At 38.4% G+C, this 22,523-nt stretch overlaps 1 protein-coding gene across 1 annotated transcript in view; it reads right to left on the bottom strand.

Annotated features, from left to right (window-relative positions):
- Positions 1–126: 126 nt before the first annotated feature.
- Positions 127–22,523, bottom strand: part of LOC121307070 (sarcosine dehydrogenase, mitochondrial-like) — a 79,762-nt gene continuing 57,365 nt past the window's right edge. The window contains exons 19-22 of the mRNA XM_041239177.1: positions 11,367–11,529; positions 6,899–7,067; positions 5,995–6,130; positions 127–989 (exon numbers count right to left, since the gene is read on the bottom strand). Coding sequence (XP_041095111.1) covers positions 864–989; positions 5,995–6,130; positions 6,899–7,067; positions 11,367–11,529 — 594 coding nt within the window. The 3' untranslated portion in view covers positions 127–863. The remainder of the gene's footprint in view (positions 990–5,994; positions 6,131–6,898; positions 7,068–11,366; positions 11,530–22,523) is intronic.

The following is a 22,523-nucleotide window of genomic DNA, read 5'->3' as shown; positions in this document are numbered from 1 at the left end:
CCAAAGACCCAGCTTCATATAGGTATAGATTACCTATGTTTGTTATGGGATTCACAAGTTCCCCATGGTAACGGCAATATTTTTGCTGGTTCGTATTTAAATTTACAGCCATGAGCTGATATTTTATTCTAAAGTACATGATGGGTTTTTTAAACTAATCAATTGTAAAGTTACTACATGACTGCTGGGTGACATGCCACTAAAACAATTAACACTTGGACTGCACTACCTCTGTAAATAACATTTGATTCTTCAGTTATTCAGATTATAAATACGCTTTCATTTCAACTGGTTGATAAATATAAACTGCAACAAAATTAACAATGGTTTTTGAGATAGAAATGGATGTTCACAGAAACATTATTCAAGAGGCAGTTAAGTTCTAACACATTGTTAGGTGTCATTACTCACACTGTAATGATAAATGCAGTTGTGCAGTTTAGCATAGTCACGTGTTATTCCACTTTATAAAATAGCCTGGATAAAGCTGTCACTTGGATTTGCCGTAAAGGATTCCCATGCATGTAAATGTTTCAATACAATCACACAGGTCCACACCTTAAATGCACCTCACACTAACATCATTTTAAATAGTTCAGGCCATTTTATAAGTAGAATAACACATTTTAAGGTGGGTATTTGTACTGAGACAACCTCATGCTGCTTTGCTTCAAAACCAAGTGCACTTGAAATAAAGTGGCATCCACTGCACAACTGCGAGGAACCCTTGCAAAGACGGGGATTGGGAAAGATACTTCCACTCAGTTCAGAAGCAGCAGTGGTCATAGCCCAGGCCGCTGTAGGAGAGGGGACACTGAAGCATTCACAGCTGCACATCTTTCAAGGGCAGGTCACTGGACAGTTCAGTATATCCCCTTCACCCTCTTGTTGTCGGGATCGAAGGGGGACTTCAGGTGGGCTTTGGCAGCATAAACTACGCCCATCCTCTCCAGTGTAAACTCCCCATTTCTCACAAAATCAGGACTGACCTATAACACAGAAATAAGAACTTGATCAGATAACCAGGGGAAGTGCACATGACTACATCATTTTCTATTGATCACATGCCAAGCATCATTGCAGGTGTAGCTAGTTCAGTCTTGATTGGTTGAACGGCCTCTAAAGATCCTTGGTGGGATTCATAGTTTGTACATATGCAGAAGATTATACAGGTAATGTCATTCACTGCAAACAAGGCTTCTCTTCTTAATTACTTCAAATGAGTGTCATCTCATCAAGAATCTCTCTATATGGAATCAAGTTCAACAAAAAAGAAAAACTATGACCATGCTAACTGCTACCAGTTGCATACCCAGTGTAATCCTATATTTTTGGAACATAGATCCAACTGCCCCATAGAATTTGTGTGCATGTGTGTTATTTTTTGTAATTAATAATTTTCCTATGCAGTGCTATATGGATATAGTAGGATGGCTTACAGAGCTTTGCTGACTGAACCTAAGAGATACATGTTTAAATCAAATGTTTTAGCACATATAGGGGTTCCATTATAGCTAATATATTTATTACGTTCAAACTGCAACAACCAACTAAACATGAACAGTCTCAAATCCTGAATCTAGTCTTTGCTGGTGTTTATTACACAAAGAGCTATACATCAGTAGTTCACAATATTCTAAGTGGTTGGGGACTGGTTAGCTACCAGTTGAAGTTGCCTGCCAGATGAATCTTGGCTTGGAGGTCCAGTTGACACATTCAAGGGCCCCCGTGTCCGGATTTATCCATTCCACTACTAGATTATTAAGATCATCTCTAAACACTTTAAAAACACGTCCTTCAGTGTGTGTAGCCATGAGCCATGCTGTAAATCCTGGCAGCTGTGCAGATGTGGAGATGCTGTGAGTCCCCAACAGACAGCAGACGTCATCACAATGACGCAAATTAACTGAACAATTGACCTCCTTCATTCAGCAGCATATACAGCAGCCTGGTACACAGAGCACACAGCAGTAACTCAGAGCTTTTCTTTTGACTACGAGTCACTGCAGAGGTTTGTGCTGCACTGAGTAGGGTTGTATCACAATGTCATGTCACAATCACAAGTGCCTGATGAGAAGTGACATGTTTGTGTCCCACTCCCTGTCTCATCTGAACGCTATCGTCTGTTAAACATTTAACTGCACAGCAGAAACTATTTTGCAAAAGCATTATTGTTGCAGACGTTTGATTTACTGCATCAGCCAACAATCATTTATCCCAGATGTGAAAACTTATCCAAAAAAATGGGGACAGAGTGGCTTAGTAAATGAATTTCTTTTTTTAAATATGAATTCTCAGATTTCTGTTCTGTGCCTATTTACGTATGTCCTTGAACCCTGATGTCAGTAATACACAGAGGACCCAGTTCTAAACACCTAGCTGTGAAAAACTGAAATTAGAACTGTGAATAAGAACCAATACATATACTTTTTTTTTCTCTACCAAATTTGAAATGGTGAATACAGTGCTTGCTGAGGGTCCCCAGGAAAAACACTATACAATATTCACAGTTTGTTTCATGGATTTTTTTTTGAAAGCCCTTTTTTTTCAACTATTAAAATGTTAATAGAATTGGTCCAATTGACATGCATTATTCTGGCTTTTGATTTCTAACATTTTCCTTAGCTAAGCCTTCAGTGCACCCTCTGGGATCAAAGACATTGCTGTTTCACTTTAGGTACTGTGAAACTCTATCATTTCTGCTCAAATACGTTATATTCATAATATTTGTACTTGTGTATAATTGTTCCAATTGTGGAATGTGATTTAAAGTCCCAGGTATAACTGTATCGCTTGCCATATTAAACAGAGAGTACTACTGCAGATGGCTGGGAATGTATTACAACACTGTACATTGGAATAAAGCCTCTTCACATTGGGTGATGTGGCAGAAAGGGGAAAAAAAATCTGGCAGCATATTTGTGAACACGTGCAGTTCATCAGCAGTACCCTGTGCAACTTGGTCAGCTGCCACAAGAAGTGGCAAGATCAGGGAAGAGCAGTAAAAAAAAAAAAAAAAAAAGAGACGTCAACCCTCCACCACACTGCAGTTGGGCATTAACCCTAGGGGTCACAGGGAAGACCAAAGGGCTTATTTACGGCACCACATATTCACATTTCAGCACAGCCACTTTCTCACAAATCATTCAATTAGCATTTTTCCAGTTTCAACCCATTACCCAGCCAACAGAAAAGTCAAACAATGATTTAGTTTAACTTCCTGTTTTTTGAACAATAAATGGCATTTAAGTTCACTTCTGCCATCGCTATCGTCACTTGTCAAGAGCATTAATTGGTAAGCAATCATGGTTGTGTCAATGTCTATCGCCTCTAATCATAGCAATACTAATTGTTATAGCATTGGAACAGGAATATTGGACCCTGTCCGACATCATTGAAAAGGCATCAGTCACAGGTCCCTACTCGTTTTTTCTCAAGAAAAAGATGAGAAAAACTGAGAGCGGCCGAGAGAAGCCGGAAAATAAAAACTGAAGTGGATCTGAGCAATATGTACAGTCACTTCACCACAGACACAACACAGACACAAACAAACAAGACAGCTGCTTCCGCATCCAGCGCTCAAAGAAAATCACAGACATTTACCAAGCTTTTTGAGAGGTTATAGTAATAAAATAATGACTTGATTCAGGCATCTTTTTTTCTTTTTTTTTTTTTTCTTTAAATACATTAACAACTCATGTTTTAGTCTTTTAGTATTTTTTCATCTTTTTCGTTTTAGTTTTATTCTTTTTAATTTAATCTTATGTGTCTACTGTTGACAGTTTTTTTTTTCACGTGGATTATTGTCTTCACTAGGACAGCTGGTGCTGTACAAGTACTCGGGAGTTTCATCCCCAAATATATTAAAGAAAATGGGTAGAAAGTCACTCATTTTGTGGCGGTGATTTTATAGCTAATAAATAAAATGGCAGTTTGTCATGGAATTTTGTCATGGAATTTTTATAAAGTTGTGTGTAATGATTTATACAGTGTGAAGTGGCTCATTAGTAAGCAATCCGGTATACACACAGTCATGTAATGCTGTTTAACCAATCAGAGGTTGTTATTTTTTCAAGCCGTTTATATATATATATATATATATAAAACAATTAATAAACCATTACCTAACAGTACACATTATGTAGTAATCTGTACATGATATACAGTGATGGGGCTTTTAAACATTTAAATGTATAAACACCAAAGAAGTGGCTAAACGTTTAATAATATGCTAGATGTATAACCGGTCACGTGGCACATGTCACCAAACGCATAGTGCAATGCAACATTTCTTCTTGTTTGTGGTTGTAAATCTGCTTCCAGCATTGCAGACATTTGAAAGACAGAATTTCGGTCAAATCGATTGATTTTCCCTCTATACGAAAATCCTTCTGTCAAGTGCGGCTCTGTCCTCTTCAATTTCTAGAACGCTGCCATTACCTTTTTTTTTTGTTTTTTGACTTAAGGGACCTCAACAGGACACTTAAGTATTTTCACTTAATTTTCCCCTTAAGTCGTTTTGTGCAACGGATAACTAACTTAAGGAAAATACTTAAGTACAAATACTAATTAAGCAGAATTACTTAAGTTCCCACTAAAATATGTCCCTTAAGTTGTTTTATGCAACACACTTAAACTTAGAGAACATTTAAGGGGAAAACTAACGGGGAAATTTCACTTAAGGTGTTTTATGTATCCAGGCACTGAGCATTTGGAAAATCAAATGGCAAAACAACTGTTACACACTATTTTGGCAATAAAACTGCTTTAGATTTTGAAATAAATAAATAAATAAATATGGGTCAGAGTGTTGCACAGAGGCAAGTTAATGAGTATCCTCTGGCAGGGCTTGGAGTTAACGGTGGCCATGTTGCAGTTGCCGTGGGTGCCCGTCTCAATTGTCGCAATGCCCATCAAAGTGTATGTCTATTCACGGCAATTATGGCTGCAGTGACAGCAACTAGAGATGTCAGTACATGTTAAATCAGGTTGGGATACAAACAATACCATGATTGCTTGATTTGCACAGTTAAGCTGCATCAGCAGATAAAACACAAAACAACAAATAAACAACAAACACTTCTTTCAAGCACATGAATTTTTACCACATGTAATACTGCTATCTCAGAAAAGAGTTCTGAAAAAAAAAATCAAATAAAAAATTACAAAACCTTTACAGGTCTGTAGTTTACAAATGTTTATGAACCAATTAGAATTTAAACCTGAAAGAAACTTTCATTTTATTTTTTTGCTGTAACTCACTCGAATATGGTTCAATTGCCAATATCCCCTTATTTTAATTATCTTTTTTTTTTTTTTATCACAATGAAGCCAAGGCGGTAGGAAATACTTTTTCTACACTGTATTACAGTGTTTATTATCATTATTTGTCCATCTTATGATAAAGTTTATGTTTTTTCAGTTCAGCCATAAATGCAACACAGCGCCTCAGGAACGATATTTCAGAGTTTAGCTCATTTTTCATTGCTTGCTATTAAAACTGAACAAAATGGTCCCATGGCGTAGCGATAAAAGCCCATGCTTTCAGGCTGGATTGCAATATTCCAAGGTAAGGATTGGTATTCACATGATCAACAGCTTTAAGGAATAATATGGAATCATCTTAATGTAGATGCAGTAATAAAATTTTAACTCAATGGAGGTTCCCTCCAGAAATGTGTAAGATCTGTGAAAGAGTCATTAGTAGTCATAGTACCAATCTGGCACGCTATACATCTGCAGTGTTACAGCAATTATTTTACAGTATTTTCTTAATAGTACCCATGCTAGTGTAGCTAGCATATTGGCCTACAACAATCAGGTTGACCATGGTACAAAATAGTTGTGTGTATGTGCATGCACCTTCAACAATAAAGGCATGCATTCAGTAGAACAGCAACAGGTAAATAGGGAGCTTTCTACTTTTAGAAACAATTCAAGTATTTAAACCAGGGCTTCCTGGGCCTCCTGCTCTCATGTCTCCGATATACTCACCGTCCCGCCCTTGGGGTCCCTAATGTAGCCGTAGCTGATGGTCTTGTCAATGGCAAATCCAAAGTCTGCTCTACGCAGATGACCTACAGGCTGTCCATTCCTGAAGATGGCCTCTAGTCCAAACATAGGCACTTTCCTGGAAAGCAAAACAAAGAAACTACTTACATTTTATGGACATGACATTTACAGTACAGTAAACTTTCAACATTAGGAGTAAATTGGAACAACAGGGCAGTATGCGTCTCTTGTGTGTTTTGCACCTGAGTTTCATAGTCCTGTGATACAGGAATTATTTGTAGAACTTCACTCCTGTAGAAATGATTCAGTTCCGGGGAATTTTTGACAGAGGCACTGTGTTACCTTTAAATGTAATAGAGCTGAACTGACAAAAACAAAAAATACTTTTTAATATATTTTGTTGTGAATACTTTGACATTTGGTGCCAGTAACTGATTATTTCACATATAAATATCCCCAGACAGACAATGAAGACACATTTGTGTCCACAGAAAGGTTATTCTCAGGATGTCTGTTACACCTGGGTCATTTCACCTCAGCAGTAGCTCCTGGGTCAAAGCATATTATTGGCATGTCAGATCAGTAAGAGAAGCAGCTGATTGGTTAACAGACAGGAAAGAAAGCCGTGAAAGGGATGGGGACAATTTCAACCTGCAGGTGAAATGGCCCAGGAAGTGCAGGACAATCTGAAAGCATGTCTTCTCAAAAGAGACTTCTTTAACCTTGTGTAGTACCAGATTTCATGTTTTAAAACTAAATGCTAAAACACGTGTTTCTTTCAAAACTGCACTTAAGGGATTATACTTTAAATCCTGCAGACAATGCCCAATGCCTGCGAAGCCTGGCCCTTGACGGTGCCTGACTGTGTTCCATTACCACACTCAACTCATTGATGGTGAAGCAGACAAGGCGGCGCCGCAGTCCTTGTGCCTTCTGTGCCTCCAGAGCCTCCCGCCCCAGGAAGGGAGTGCTCCCTTTCAGCTTGCAGGTGAAGGCAAGGCCAGCCTGCAGCGGGGAATCGTCAGGGCGTAGATCAGCATGCCAGTGCCGGTATCCTGGGAATGGAGAATGGAATGGAGTGCAGAAACTGCTGGCGAGTTCAATCACACGGTTTCTATTTCCTGAACAGCACATGTATTTACTTTCATGTATTGCCTAAATCTTAAACAGTTCAATTAAATATAACTTATATTCAGTTGTAGGAAATGCAACTAATACCTCCACGTGTATTTTTATTAAAAAAAAAAAAAAAAAACCTATCTTGACATACATTGTGTAATAAATGCACATATTATTAAATAAAGGAAAACATTTCAGAAAGCCTCAACATTTTTTTATTCTGCAGCTGTTCCTCACAAGATGTGCTCACCCACTATTAAAACGAATGTATCCATGAAGCTCAGGTCATACACTTATGAATACATAATAGCATACAATACACTTACTGGCTCAACACAGCCATAACACTGTTTAAAGTGGGAATCCAGGGTTCAGGTAGTAAATATTTCATGCATTTTTTTTTTTCCAGCAAGGTAGACAAGACATTAAATGGAACAGAAGCGAGTAGTGCTATAAATAGGTTTATTGAGAGTTGCCTGCCTAAACAAGCCTAGATGAGTGGATCTATACTTCAGTGGTTCACAGTTTTTATTTTTTTTTTTAACTTATAGGTGTTTAACTTCTTGATGTCACGGTGTGGCTGTTTTGTGCTTGCTGCGATTCTTTTAATATTTTGATGTGCTGGCGCTGCGCTGATCTTTGCTGAGTTGAGACTGTGTGTCCGGGTTTGTGCAATGCCCAGCCTTTAATCTTGCATTGACTCAGAGATGCTTGAAAGTAGAGTGCTGGGAAAGTTTTGCTGGATGTGCATAATAACAGTTAATGAGGGGAGAAAAAATAAGTCAGGTCACAGCACTGGATATATATTATAAAATATAGACAGAACTGAAAATATATCATTAAGTAAAGAGGTATATTACAGTATATTGTAGTAGGTCTCGGCTGCAAAGCAGAGAATTAACTTCTGTTTTCATCATACATTTTCTAGTAATGTTCTTCAGATATTACACTGCAAATATTATCTGTCCGGAAACATTTCACATGTACAGAAACTACCGTGACCAAGTACAACACAAATTGACATAAGGAATTGCAAACACTTTACAGCGAATAACTGTGAGACCATGATGAATGTTCACAGGCTCTGTTGCTGGCTGACTGACTCCTTCTGTCAACCACACTATCCCTCTTCCCCACTGTCTACAGTTACTGTCAAGTTTCACTGTTTTTAGCGTAGAAAGGAGGGCTATTATGGGCACCACAGATGACAAATATTCATGTTTTAGTCTCCTCTAAAATCGACTGTATTTCTCCAGATCTACGGAAGTATATCCAGAATGCTGCACCTGGGATGCTGACCAGAACGAAGCTCCGTCTTCCCATCTCAACACTGGCTATCAGTCAGATTTCTACTTGACTTCAAGATCTACCACCAGTCCCTCTGCTCCTCTGTACAGGGAACTTAAAAGAGTAAATAGCGGGGTTCCGAAAAATATATCATTAGACATCTCTACGTGTTGCTACAACTGTTTAAATAACTGTAACTGTTCTTTTCATTGTTAACATCCTGACTTTTTACATTTATCACTTGAAAGTCTGTTTCAAAGCTCTTTTGAAAATGTCCGCTCTAGTCCGCTGATTTTTGCTATGTTACAAAAAATGCATCAAACTATTGAAGTAAATTTCACTTTTGCCCAAGGTCTTGAAGAAAACACTGACAAATTATGACAGTAATTAATTGTTATGAAAAATGCTGCTTTCTGAGCACAGTCCTGTACTGAGACGTAGGCTCAGTAACATGACCTTCACTCGCTGTCAGCCCCTGGCCAAGATCTGGAACTGTGTGACTGCAATTCAAACCAGAGGTCTTGATCACCTTGTATCAACACTTGGCTGCTTTTAATAGGTGAGGAACTGGAGTACGTAAGCATTTGTGAACTAAAACAAAAAGATACATAACCAGACCAGAAGAAATACTATCGTTCCACTGGATTGGTTACCGATTCACAGATCGGCCTGCACTATAATCAGCAAGGCAGCTCTTTTCTGTAGTCATAAAGCCTGATGCACACTCAAACCAACTCTACAATATGCTTCAGTTTCGTGGCAACTTTAAAATGACAACAGACTCATTTGGTCAAACTGGTACCTTCTTAACCCAGTTTTTGGCAACTAAAGGACAATACTGTATATACAGCGGTCTGATTGCAACTGTGTTGCAGACGTGGACAGTAACTTCAAAACCAATGTCTATGATTATTAAGAAAAGAAAGATTCGCGTTTCAGACTTTTATGAAAATACCTGAGAAATTGCATTAAATTGACTGCTGTGTAAAATGTAGAGGGCATACAGGAGCCAGTGGTCTATTTGACACAGGATGCCTTTAGTATATCTTGGTTATAAAAGATTATAAACTACTGGCCAGATCTTGTAATAGTTTGTTTCCAGCATGCCTGTGGCTGTTTGTGTGGGTTCAGCAAGAGGGAGCAGGGTCTACAGAGAAATGAAGGCGATGTGCTGCTAACTTAGACTGACTGCTGTGATTTTTTCAGCTCATATTTATTTTTGTAACTCAATTTTTTATGATGATTTAAAAAAAACAAAACATTTTTTAAAACAGATTAGAGCATATGTTAAGTCTTATCCCAGATTTTATATAATCTTATTCTAAGTAAAAATCTGATTGAATAGCTAGAAAGGATTATGTTTATGCTGGGATTTTTGTATTGTTTTTTCCACATAGTAGTGAAGGCTAATGTCCAGTTTTCCTTTTGTTTTAACTTTTTATTTTGGCCCTCGTGCCGTGTTTATTTTGTTCCTGTTTTTGTGTTTGTTTTTGTTAAACTGCAGCTACCCAGTCACACACACTGTTTAAACCTTTAAGTTTAACTGTATAATTACCACATTAGGAGAGACAGAAAAATGAGACCTCTCGTCATAGGCAGTGAAAAATGTTATTTCTTCAAACACAGCATGCACTTTGGATCAGCTTAATCAATTATCTATAATTCAGCCTAATCAACTTCCAAACTCTACTGATCTGTGTTTTTTTATTTAGTTTTATTTTTAGTGTGCATATTTATTTGATAACAATGTTTTCAATGCTGCTTACTTTATGCTTCCAGATTAAAGGGAAAATGATATTCCCTCTTAGAAACTGGTAAACTTAAAGGGTATATAAGGACCATGTTCCCATGTGTTGCTAAAACTGTTTACGTAAGGTGTGTATTGTTTTAATTTTTTACACTTTGACCACTTTTTTTAACTTTTAAATTGCATTCCCTGCCTCAAGATGGCTTCATTGTACCCGCATGGACTGCTCAGAACTACATTTCCCATCATCCTCCTGCTCACATACGTAACTGAGATGGATTTACCAGTAACCAGGAAGATGATGGGAAATGTAGTTCTGAGAGTTCCATGCGGGTACATGTGAAGCCATCTTGAGGAAGGGAATGCAAATCAATTTAAAGAAACAATACACACACCTTATTTATGGGAACATGTAACACAATAAAATTAAAAAGTCCTTATATAACCTTTAACTGGGCACAATGTAAGGGGAATGGCAAACCCTGATGGAATGGTTTGTAAACATGTAAAATAGATGTGTGAAAGATGTGTGTCATTGGCATGGCCAGTGGTTAAAATTACACTGCAGTGATACAATTGTACTGGACAACCCCAGTAATGTCACAGGACCACAGTACAGAAGAACCCTCATATCTGATCCTGTAAGATACGAAACCCTCTATTAACAGTGCCATTTACACACGCTGCTACCAACTGAAAGGTACTGATGGAAACTGACCAATTCATTTTATTATGGGTCTAAACCAGAAAATTTATTAAAAAAAAAAAAGAGACATTTCAGAATTTAGCTTCACTTTTTACATGCTTTCACTTCACGTAACTGCCACCCAGTTTAACCATGTTAAATAAAAGACAACAAGAAAGCAAGGTATTAACATAATTACTGTATCGTTAAAAAAAAAAAAAAAAAAAAAAAAAGATTTGTTTGTCAAACTCCAAAGCCAGTTTGTGTTTGTGTGCACACTTTCTTGCTGTTTTGTCACAGGTTAACACGCACTGTGCAAAAAAAAAAAAAAAAAAAAAAAAAATTGAATTACACTGGCATAGACCGAGAACACACTGTAAGAACTGTTGCAATGCTATTTTGTAAATTGACAAATACTGTATTACAGTGCTTTGTTTTGCAATAATTTTATTTTTACAGTACACACCCACTACTGTACTTTGGTGTTTTAGTTACCGATGTTAACCTGGCACCCACCTTTCTCAATGCTGAGGGAGTCGATAGCTCTGTAGCCGGCGTTGCATATCCCATGCTTGGCCCCGGCCTCCATCACTGCTTGATACACAGGAACACAGGCCTCTCTAGGTGTGTGCAGCTCCCAGCCCATCTCACCCACAAAGGACAGACGCATGGCGCGAACCTGAAACAAACAGGCAGTTACAGCAGAGCTACAGTGCATATCCATTGTCTGCTGTTACTAAGCTCGGGACAGGTTCACATATATATTATGTCATGATACCATATTGATTAACGCTGTGATTTAATCAATTTCTACTGATTGTTGCCATATGGCTATACCCTGTGGTGCCCACACTAATTCATTTTACATTGAACTGGTGTTGCTGACTTGTGAATACAATCAACAATCAGTTTGTATTTTGTACACTGACAAGCAGTACGCAGTTTGAAGAATGGGGCATGTATTCAGTGGGGCCAGAGGGATCAGTGACGGGCCCCTGATTTTTTAACTACATAAAGTAATTCAATAGGATGCTAATGGGCAAGCCTGTAAAATTACAGTTCACTGATGCAGAATTAAAGATCACATTTCATTAATAACATCAACCACTCTGCGTTTTATGGTGGGAGATAAAAAATATTTCCACTGGCAGCAGCAGTCTCCTAAACCATCAAAAATTACATTTTTGTTTTAGAATTAACTGCTGTAATAAACCCATCACTAAATCACATTCATAATGGTCAAACTTATAAATAATAATAATCTTGGCCAACTTGTAACATTCTGCAAGCCAAAGGCAGCCAACAAGACAAAGGGCTTGGCTGCTGGCAGCATGTCTTATTAAAGCACTGTGACAGACAGCCAACAAATCCAAGTCAACAGTCTCCCTCCTGACCTGTGAGGGTGCTGAATAACAGGAACAGTGTACCCCGGACTGGATGGTTTGGCAGTTCATTCCAGGGTCAGTCGGAAGCCGGCCATCCAGGAAGGGGGCGGAGCCACTATACTAGAAGTCATCGCCTTAATGCGGTAGGCGATGTGTCAGTCACGGATTGGATGATACGAGGGGGGATTTGGGGGGAAGTGGTCGAGCTATCAGTTCCTTTGTTATGGTTGAGAGAGAACCGCTGAAGGAAAGTAAAAAGTACTGTGACTGTTTAGGGTTTGTTTGTTTTATCGATTCTAATTGTACTTGTTTATTCTTGTTAAGACCAGCACCAAACCCGGACAACACTTCACCACTGTGCACGTTAGCACTCACTCTGGACTTGTGATTGTGTGTGTGTGTGTCTTGTGTGTGTTTAATACTGTGTTTATTATTTTGGGACTGTAATCCATGGTTTAACAGTGCAATCCATATTGCTGTGTATTACCTGGGATTATTATTTGCGGTCATAACGACCTGGATTACAGACGTGTTCAAATAAAACATTGTTTGAACCTTTAACTTACCTGTCTGTCATTACTTGAGCACCACTTCACCTGCGCACCTTAAGCCAGTTTGCCACAAGCACTTAAAGCTTTTATAATCAAGTCATTTAAAGACATTCTGTGGCTTCTCACTAGCATAACAACATTCTCACAAGATCCTTACTGTTTCATTGTGAAATGAACTGTTCCTGCCTCCACACTGTAGGTCTGCTTGTTGCGTTGCAGGTACCCCTCTGCACATTACGGTATTATATGCCATGTTGGTAGGATAAACAAGATAAAACTTGAAATGTGAACAAAAACAAAGAATACCTGGGAATAGCATATCAGATCGAATAGTTGGTAAACATAGTAAAAAGAATATGATGAAATGATCTGTATCATTGATATGGTCTTATCAGGCACTCTGTAATGACACTAAGAAAATCAATGAACTTGAACGGCAAGTGTGAGTCAGCTCTCTAGCTGCAGCATTTTGAACTGGAGCAATGTGTTGTGAGCGGTGAGTGGGAGTCAGCTCTCTAGCTGCAGCATTTTGAACTGGAGCAATGTGTTGTGAGCGGCGAGTGCGAGTCAGCTCTCTAGCTGCAGCATTTTGAACTGGAGCAATGTGTTGTGAGCGGTGAGTGCGAGTCAGCTCTCCAGCTGCAACAGTTGGAGCCGACAAATCATTACAATAATCTACCCGAGAAATAAGAAAAGCATGAACCAACATCTCAGCATCTTTATCAGATCAAATGGATCTTAATTTGGTGCTGAACTGAAATGATAAAATTAAGCCTTTGTAACTGAGCTAACGTGGGTGTCAAACACAGTTCAAAATCCTTAGTGATTGCCAGGCTGTAAACTGCTTTGTGATGGTGGTTCACTATGAAAGGCGCTATATAAAAACAGATATTATTATTATTAAAGATACTGTGTAAGGCTGTACAGGCTGTACATTTTTCATTAAACAGATATATTGAATCCAAACTAAACTCTGTGATATAACCATACTTCAGTTAATTAAATAAATACTGTCCTCATGAAGGCCACAGAAGCATGATAATAGAGGAGTTAGATTTGCACTCGGCACGCCTCGAGATATCCATCACCGTTACATAACAAACTGAGTTGGCTTCCTTTTAAAGTTAGAAGACTAACGTAATCTAAAACCTTCCTCTAACGACCTTGCTGACAGTGTGAGAGAGTGAGTATGGGGATGGATCTTCATAGGGCAGAGGTTTCTCTGACAAGGCAATAGAAACACCCTGCCAAGAATAGAGACACTGTGTTGGTATCGTCTGTTTGCATTTTGTTAACAGGGTCTTCCCTCTGATAAAGTTCAGTTCATAGAATTACTGTACTTTGTGGATGGATAATGCATAAGGAATTATTTTTCAGTGTAAAATATTGCACAATTGTGGGACACTGCAGCTTTAAATAAACTAGACAACAAAAACACTTTCCTCTCATGTGCTTCTCATCTGCTCAGCTGAACTCCTCATATCTCATAAACCACTTGAGCTTTATAGTTCACATCCTAAGTGTTATAGAAATTTCTCAGGCAAAATCTAATAGCAGCCTTCACTTTGACATAAAATGATCCATGACAATGGTTTCCGCATTAAGTGACTTATGTACGTTTCTGCTGTATAGAGACAGCGCACTTTGCAGTAAACAGTATTTGGTACAGAGCTCAAGTGGTTTATGACCACTTGAGGACTGGGTCCCAGTTACCGTCCTGGTTCGACCCTCAGAGTACAGAACGGCTCCTATGAAGCCCACATGCCAATGAATAACATAAAAAGCAAGAACAATGACAAACAAAAAATAAACAAACAATGAAATGGTTAGGGGAACGAGCTGTGTCGGCCATCCTCTTGGCAGAGAGGAAAACCCTCCTTGATTAGGAAGAAACCTCTGGGAACCCCCCACTCCGGGCATGCTAGCTATACACTGATGTGCTGCAGTGATATCAGATGGCAGCGATCAGATGTAGGAGTTACCTGCTGAAGAGGACCAGCGCCCCATTGTCTCGATCAGGTAATGACTGATGCAGGATCGGGCTACTGAAGGGGCTGAGCCGATCCTGAAGGTGTGGGTGTGTGTAGAACTGGGGAGAAAGACCTGCTCTGGTGACGAGAGCGGAGAGGTGGGACGAGAACCAGTGTCTGGTAATGGTGTTTTTGGAGCAATCAATGAAGAGGGGGTCTACCTCCCCCCTTAGGATGAACCCGACATTTTTGAGTTCAGAAGCGAATGCTTTACTGGACTCCCAAATACACACTCAAACATTAATACATAGAACAATCAGCCGACCCTTTTACCATCACTGACTAAAGCACCCATATATCCAACACCTTAATCCTAACATTATCTCCCTAATACAGTATCATTACCATGATAATATACACCCTTATTATTTAATATCATTATTACTATTATCATTAATCATCACCATCCTCATCTACACTGACAGACATCTTACAAAACCCACACAAAAAACCCAGTCTAAACATGATTTCCAATAACACTGGAGCAAAAAGCAAATGCCCTGACTAAAACCCCAAATTATATCTACTCCTCCCCCCCCATTTTTTATACTAATTCTAACACACATGTGGGTGGGAGGGAACGTTGGAGCCCAGCCAGCCTCAACCAAGCACCAGACGGCTAACTGGCTCCAACGTTATCACCACAATATTATTCATTTAAATATCTTCATAATTATCATCATCATTATTATCACTATATCTTCCTAATTATTACCATTATAAATTTACTATTAAACTCAAATGTATGGACTTAATTATATTTCTTGCAGTGGGTGGTACTCATTCACCACAGTAAATGGTCATGAATATATCAAAACACCCAGGATATTGGAAAACTGATGATATCTTAGTATTGGAGTTGACAATTGTAATTTAACCTACCATACAAAAAAAAAAAAAAAAAAGAAAGCTTGAAAGCTGTTCATGAAATAGCATTTATTAGAATAAAGCAGTCTGATAGCTGTGAAGCCATTACTTTCCACAGATGGTAGGGTTAGTAATTTCTGTTACTTTGATAGAGGTGAAGACAAAGCATGAGCCTATCATGGTTGTGATGACCTTCTTCCTTTACAGTGACTGTAGCTATTGACTGACATGCTTTCAGGGAGATGACATGCTTTTATCCAAAAGACACTGATGCAGTGAAACGGCCCAGACAGTACAAGTGTAATAGATATCAAGAGAAAAAGGCATAAAAACAAAGACATTTAGTGCATGATTTTCAAAAACCTGTGTTACTGCATTGAACTCGTGGTATAGTAACAAGAGCTTTAGTATGAAGTGATTTTGAAACGAAATTAAATCAATCTGTTAATACTTTGAAATTGAGTGGATGAGGTCGTTAATAAACACATTTCTTGTTAAAAAAGCTTAATTGTCGCAGGTCATGTACATCACTTCCTGTCTCAACGACTAAATAAGGGGAACTCAATCAAAATGCATGTTAACAAGATCAAGAAAAATGAGTGGAAGTGTAATCCGCTGTTATGGAAACTACTAGCGTACAGGGAGACGGCTTTCCCACCAGCGAGCAGCAGCCAAAGAAATAAAAAATAATGGGAATATCTATTTTGTGTATAATTTGTAAACTTCATTTTTTTCCTACTTTCACCTGAAGAAGAGACCTTTGAGGCCTTGAAAGCTTGTGAATAATTATTATTTTGTTAGTCCAATAAAAGGTATGACATCTCCTTCTCTTTGTCTAAACTTCATTTAAAATTGTGCTGCAGAATGTACATTTATTTAGATAACTTCACACATACAATGCTGATTTACAATTATCTGGTGTGTGGGTAAAAAACTATTTTTAGTTTTGCACACCCTTCCAGCAAATTTGAAACTTTATTGCAGAATATTATCAGTGTGACTGTATACTTTCAATGTTCTGTTGTTAGTTTGTTGTATAATTACTGTATGGTTCATTATTATTGAATTCTGAATGCATCAGGTAAACCTTAACTGTTAAGACGTTGAGAAGCTGTCACTTATTCAGTATCTTCACTCCCTGGTTCAAGCAAACAGTATCGATGGCATGAACTTCATGTTTCTCATGTGATACTGTCAAAAACACTTCACACAAGCAGCACATTACATGATAAAACGAGGATGTCCGTAACACACACTTATCGGTCACAATTATGGGGACACCTGTACATCTTACAGAAATACAACCAAGAAAGAAAGAAGCAGCATAAACTATTCATCTATGAAAATGTATTGACCTTCCCAAAAGAAAATACAACAAAGGATATGTTTTACTGACATTTTACAGCAAACTTTTCTCATCAAAATATCCCCCCTAGCAATAACAGCTGCACATACTCTTGGCATTCTGTCACACAACTATAGCAGTGCACGGTCATCTATTTTTGTCCATTCAACCCTAATCATCTCCCAGAGCATATGTTTTCTGGCTGCACTCTTCTTTTTCACTCTCCTGTCAAGCTCATCCCATAACACTTCAGTGGGGTTCAGGTCAGGTGACCGTTGTTCACTGTTTTAAAACCTGTTCTTTCTGATTTACGTAATTTGGGTTTAGTCTGGCTGTGTGTTTGGGGTCTTTATCACATTGAAAAACAAACCCTTCACCCACAAGTTGCCTTCCTGAGGGTATTGCATGGTAGTCAATAGTCAGTTAATACTCAGATGTTTTTTCAATACATAATCTTTTTGGTAAAATTTAAACTGGTACAATACTACAGCTGTGCATGTGTTAAAAGCACATTGGAATATTTGAACCCTTGTCTGAGATTTTGCAAAAGACAATATTACTGTGAGCCCTGTTCCTGGCCCAGGACAGCCTTGAAACCAAGTACATTCACTTTCTGAACTCGACAGGCCTCAATCCCACCTGTAACCTTGTTAAATCAAATTATATTAAGATAATTATCTTGTCCTAATTTCTTGTGTTATACTTCAAATAAATAAAGAAACTAGAAAATATAAATGAACCCTACAGTTTTTTGTTCCCTATCCAGGTAATATTCTTTGCAGTGTGCAGTCAGCCTGGACCCCTACCCAGTGAGTTATAGCCACCCACAGACACACACCCGAGTGCAGAGAAACTGATTGATCGAGCTGATCTCTCACTCCCTGATAAACAGGAGCCTGTGTTTTACAGCCCAGCGTGGGAGTCAGCACAGTGTAATTCTACCTTCTATCGATTTCACATCTTGCATTTGCGTGTCTTTGCCCGGCAACAGATGGGGCTGTTCCTAATTTATTTTGTTTTGTCTTTTCCCTGTAATTCTCCTTATCTTAAATGTGCTGCTCCCACTCGCCCAAGAGTGCCTCCTAGCTGGGAGCTGGTGGAACTGCAACTGCAAAACCAGTGACTGCTGCTGGAAAAAAATATTATTTTTTATAATTACTGTAGGGTCCTGAAAAGCTGGAACACAACGATTCAGATCTGAGAGTAGATTGTTATTTATTGAACATAGCAGAGCGCTGGAGAGACAATCATACACGACCAATGGTGTAGTAAATTGTTCTACGGTTATGTTCTTAATGGCCTGCTTTATACATTTTGTTGGTACCAATCAGTGGTAACTATGCAGTAAGAAATATATGTTTCACCAATCAGCATTCAACACGCAGTTAAGTTAGTAAATTTGCAATAACACTATTAGCATATTAACAGTTTGCATCAGTAACCTTGAACATTCTCCACAGGGGTTGCATCACTCAGTGCCAGCACTTCATCTATTTACTTTCGTCTATTGAAGTTTTGCACACATTCCACACTTTGTAACCTTCCATTGTTCTTGCACTCTTTGTACAAGTCAAATACAATTCAATTGCTGGCATTTTTCCATCCTCTGTTCTTAGTCTCTTCATTGCACATGTGCAGTGAGTTAGCAAAGCAAATTGGCTCCTACAATTACTACAACCTGTTTAAATCAAACAAATTTCAAAAGGTAATTGTTTTGTCCCTGTGGAAGATATTTCTTGATTTCCTTTCATTCTTTCTTCTTCTTCAAGGAATATAAAAAATGTTAACTGCCATTTGGGCAAGACAAAATATTACGACTATACCGTGATCACTTGTTTTATTAAATTATATGTTTAAAAAAAAAAAGATTATAGAAAAAAATGTATTTGAGCTTCTTCGAATTAAGATATGCTTATCCTTCTTTGACCGATGACATGCACACTGGGTGTAGCCATCATTGATCTGGCCCCTGTGGTCCTTCTCAAATCTGCTGTGTGTCATTTAACTAACCCCAAGGCAGCAGCTTTCCACAATAACCCTCAGATATAATTCATAACAGTTTTTATATAATATAATAAGTTTCATAATAACCTAACGTTCCGTTTCAAGTATGAAATGTAGCCATTACCACAGGGGTAAATGTACCAAAGCCATCATAAGGGCAATACTGCAGAAGGACTAGAATGCTACAAGGCTAAGCCGAGAAGCTGCCCTGTTCATTAACACACGCAACCCCAGTAACAAAGAGCTAGGGCTAAAAAAAACTGAGGGAGAAACTCACCTCTCTGCCTTAGTAAAAAAAAAAAAAAAAAGTGCCTCCTACTTTCTCTTCTGAATGACCCTTTATCTAATCTCCATTTGTGACCTCTGGTGCTTGTTTCTTTCTTCAGGTCGAAAAAGTCCCCTGGGTCGACATTGTCAATAGAATTTTGAATGAAAACAGAAGAAAGGTTACAAACGAGAGGAGGCCATTCAGCCCATCTTGCTCGTTTGGTTGTTAGTAGCTTATTGATCCCAGAATCTCATCAAGCAGCTTCTTGAAGGATTGCAGGGTGTCAGCTTCAACAACATTACTGGGGAGCTGGTTTCACTCCCACAATTCCCCATGTTGTACGGGCAGAGGGATAAGCCGTCCTTAACCCTTAGCGGTCCATTTATTCAGCGGCTTTCTTTAGGGGAAAATGTTGATTATGCTGAATGATGTCAGGAAAAGCAACAGAAAGCCATATTAATTGTAAAAAGTTTGTATGACACAATTGTGCCCTTGGCTTCTGCGTGGCCAGCAGTACTGCCTGGACAGTTTTGGTAACACTTTAGTTTAGGTATCTGTTATAAGTTATTACAAACAATTGCAAAAAAAATAAATAAAAAATAAAAACAATGGCAAAATTGCATAATAACAATTTTGCCTCAGACAAACAATCACCTGCCAGCTGCTTCAGGCTGACCTGGAAGGAGACATGCGGAGAGCACACTGCTTGCCAGTAGCACTAAGGGTACCTGCTGCACTAACAATTTATGCCACTGTCTCCTTTGTTCTGTTTTTTATGTGTTTCAAAAATGCCCTCCGTTTGCTATCTCAGATGCATAGATGCTCTAAAGGGAATGCTGAATCCTTATTGATTGTAACCTTACTCCCCCCACTGTGCTTTGATTGGCTGGGCGCATGATTCGCTGTTTGATATGCGTTAGCCCATGCATGAGACCAGACTTGTAAATCCCGCTTTCATATGCTATCACTGTTGTTCGCTAACGTTGTCATTTTTGCCCGAGCGGAAGCGGGCATATTTACTAAATATGGCACCACATCTGTTATAACCGTTTATAAACAATAGCAAAGAAATAAATGAAATAAAAAAACAATGCCAAAAGTATTTAATAATCCATATTACTTCTAATCATATTCTATAATTGTTAATAGCATAATTAATAAGGTGTTTATAATAACTTGTAACCGATACATAAAGTGTTACAGTTTTTAACCCTTAACGTACAAAAAAGGGGCATTCAGAACAGAAAATAGGAGACACTTTTTTACACAGAGAATTGTGAGGGTCTGGAATCAACTCCCCAGTAATGTTGTTGAAGCTGACACCCTGGGATCCTTCAAGAAGCTGCTTGATGAGATTTTGGGATCAATAAGCTACTAACAACCAAACGAGCAAGATGGGCCGAATGGCCTCCTCTCGTTTGTAAACTTTCTTATGTTCTTATGTTCTTATGTACAAGGGACATACGTGACAAATAAATATGATAACTTTCGAATTTTTGCAACGAGTTGCACGAAACAGGGTTTAAAATGTATTGAGGTTGGATCATCCAGATTGTCAGTTTCCTTGTGATACTTGAGTCACTCTCAAATGCATTTTAGAAGAAACCATTTAAAGAACCGCTGAATTCCCTGTGTACCCTAAGGGGTTAATGCCAGGTACTGCCCTCTTACATTTTAAACGATAGCAGCCAAGCAACATTTGCAAACTTTATTTTCTGCATTTGTTAGGGCTATTTTCTTAAGAATGTCACAAAAATCAATGCTAATTGATGTAATCAATGTAATCTTTTTTGCTGGATTTATTTAAAAAAAAACAGATGCCACTGGCTGTTACTCTTCTATAGGCATGCTGTCTTGTCTAGCATGGGCTATTTGCCTATTTCAAAATTGATTGTATTTTTTTCTACACAGTGCTTTACGCTACATATAAAAACATCCTTTTAAATGGCTAATAAAAATCAGACTGGTTCATAATTATGTCAATTATGGATAGATGGCAGCTCTAAATCCAGAGACGCAGCCCAGAGTGCTAAAAGGTTATCAAACTGTTCCATTGTTCAAGGGCAATGCTTCACTTGCTGAAATGATATTGTCTGTTATTGCTATGGATCTTTACAGCAATATTAAGAAACATGTAACCCCGGTCTAGGCTTGATGTTCTGGTGTTTAAAAAGTAATCACTAATATATGCCATGCACTGAAGAGTAACAGGCCTTTCTCATCAGATTCTGAAAATCTGCAATTCCAAGCCTGTCCTTTCTGCTTACTAACCAACCAACTACATCCCTTAGAGACTGACAATCTAAAAAAACAGTTACTGAGGAGCTATCCTAGCAATCCTGTTTGAACCTAGAACCCACTGGTGATGCAATCGACCCCATGTATCACAAGCAAGGAAAAGTTCATACGTGAAAACTTTGAAATATCATCTACTTATGCTACTACCAACAATCTAGTTTAAATGACAGTAATACATGAACTGCTTTGAAAACATGCTGTTGGCGAATGCCAATACACTGAAGGTATGAGTACAGGCTTTAAGTTTCTTGGAGCTTTATGGTTCCTTGATGGTTTCAATAGGACCCTGCTGGTATAAGGTTCCTCTGGTCACTCTACAGCAATTCTCATCTAAAGAAAGGTAAGCCTGATCACAGATCTTTAGAAAATCATTTGTAAGACATCATTAAAATAAACATGTACAGCAGCAGGAAGCACTGGCAATAAGCACACCAGCTCATTTCAACTCATTTTCAATGATGTCAGCAATGATTAAAATGAGTCGGCAGCACAAGCACTTTTGGACACGCAAGGAATTGGAAATCAAAGACGGCAGCTTCTCAATAATTCATGAAAACGACACCACCGTTGTACTGAAAGGTTTTAATGTTCAGTTTGTATTTGGAGGAAAGAGGAATCCCCCAAGGCAGCCTGCTGTCCGTGAGCTGAACAAATAGGCTGAGCTGCCAAAAAAAAAAAGGTGGTCTCCTTTCAGAAGCTATCTCTGGCACTCTAACACTTTGCCTTTCACCTCTAAACACACAATTAAACCTCGTGCCTCAAACACACACACTAGCATACTGAACTAAATAAGGGCTTACTTGCTCATACTTAAAATCAAGCTGGACAAAACATAATTGAAATAAGGTATATGAGCGTACATACAGCATTGTAGCAGAGAAAATATAATCTCAATTCACAAAGCTTTTCATGAGTTATTTAAAGT

Source organism: Polyodon spathula, chromosome 52, assembly GCF_017654505.1.
Source record: "Polyodon spathula isolate WHYD16114869_AA chromosome 52, ASM1765450v1, whole genome shotgun sequence".
NCBI classification, from domain to species: Eukaryota; Metazoa; Chordata; class Actinopteri; order Acipenseriformes; family Polyodontidae; genus Polyodon; species Polyodon spathula.
This window is presented reverse-complemented; position numbering and strand designations above follow the sequence as displayed.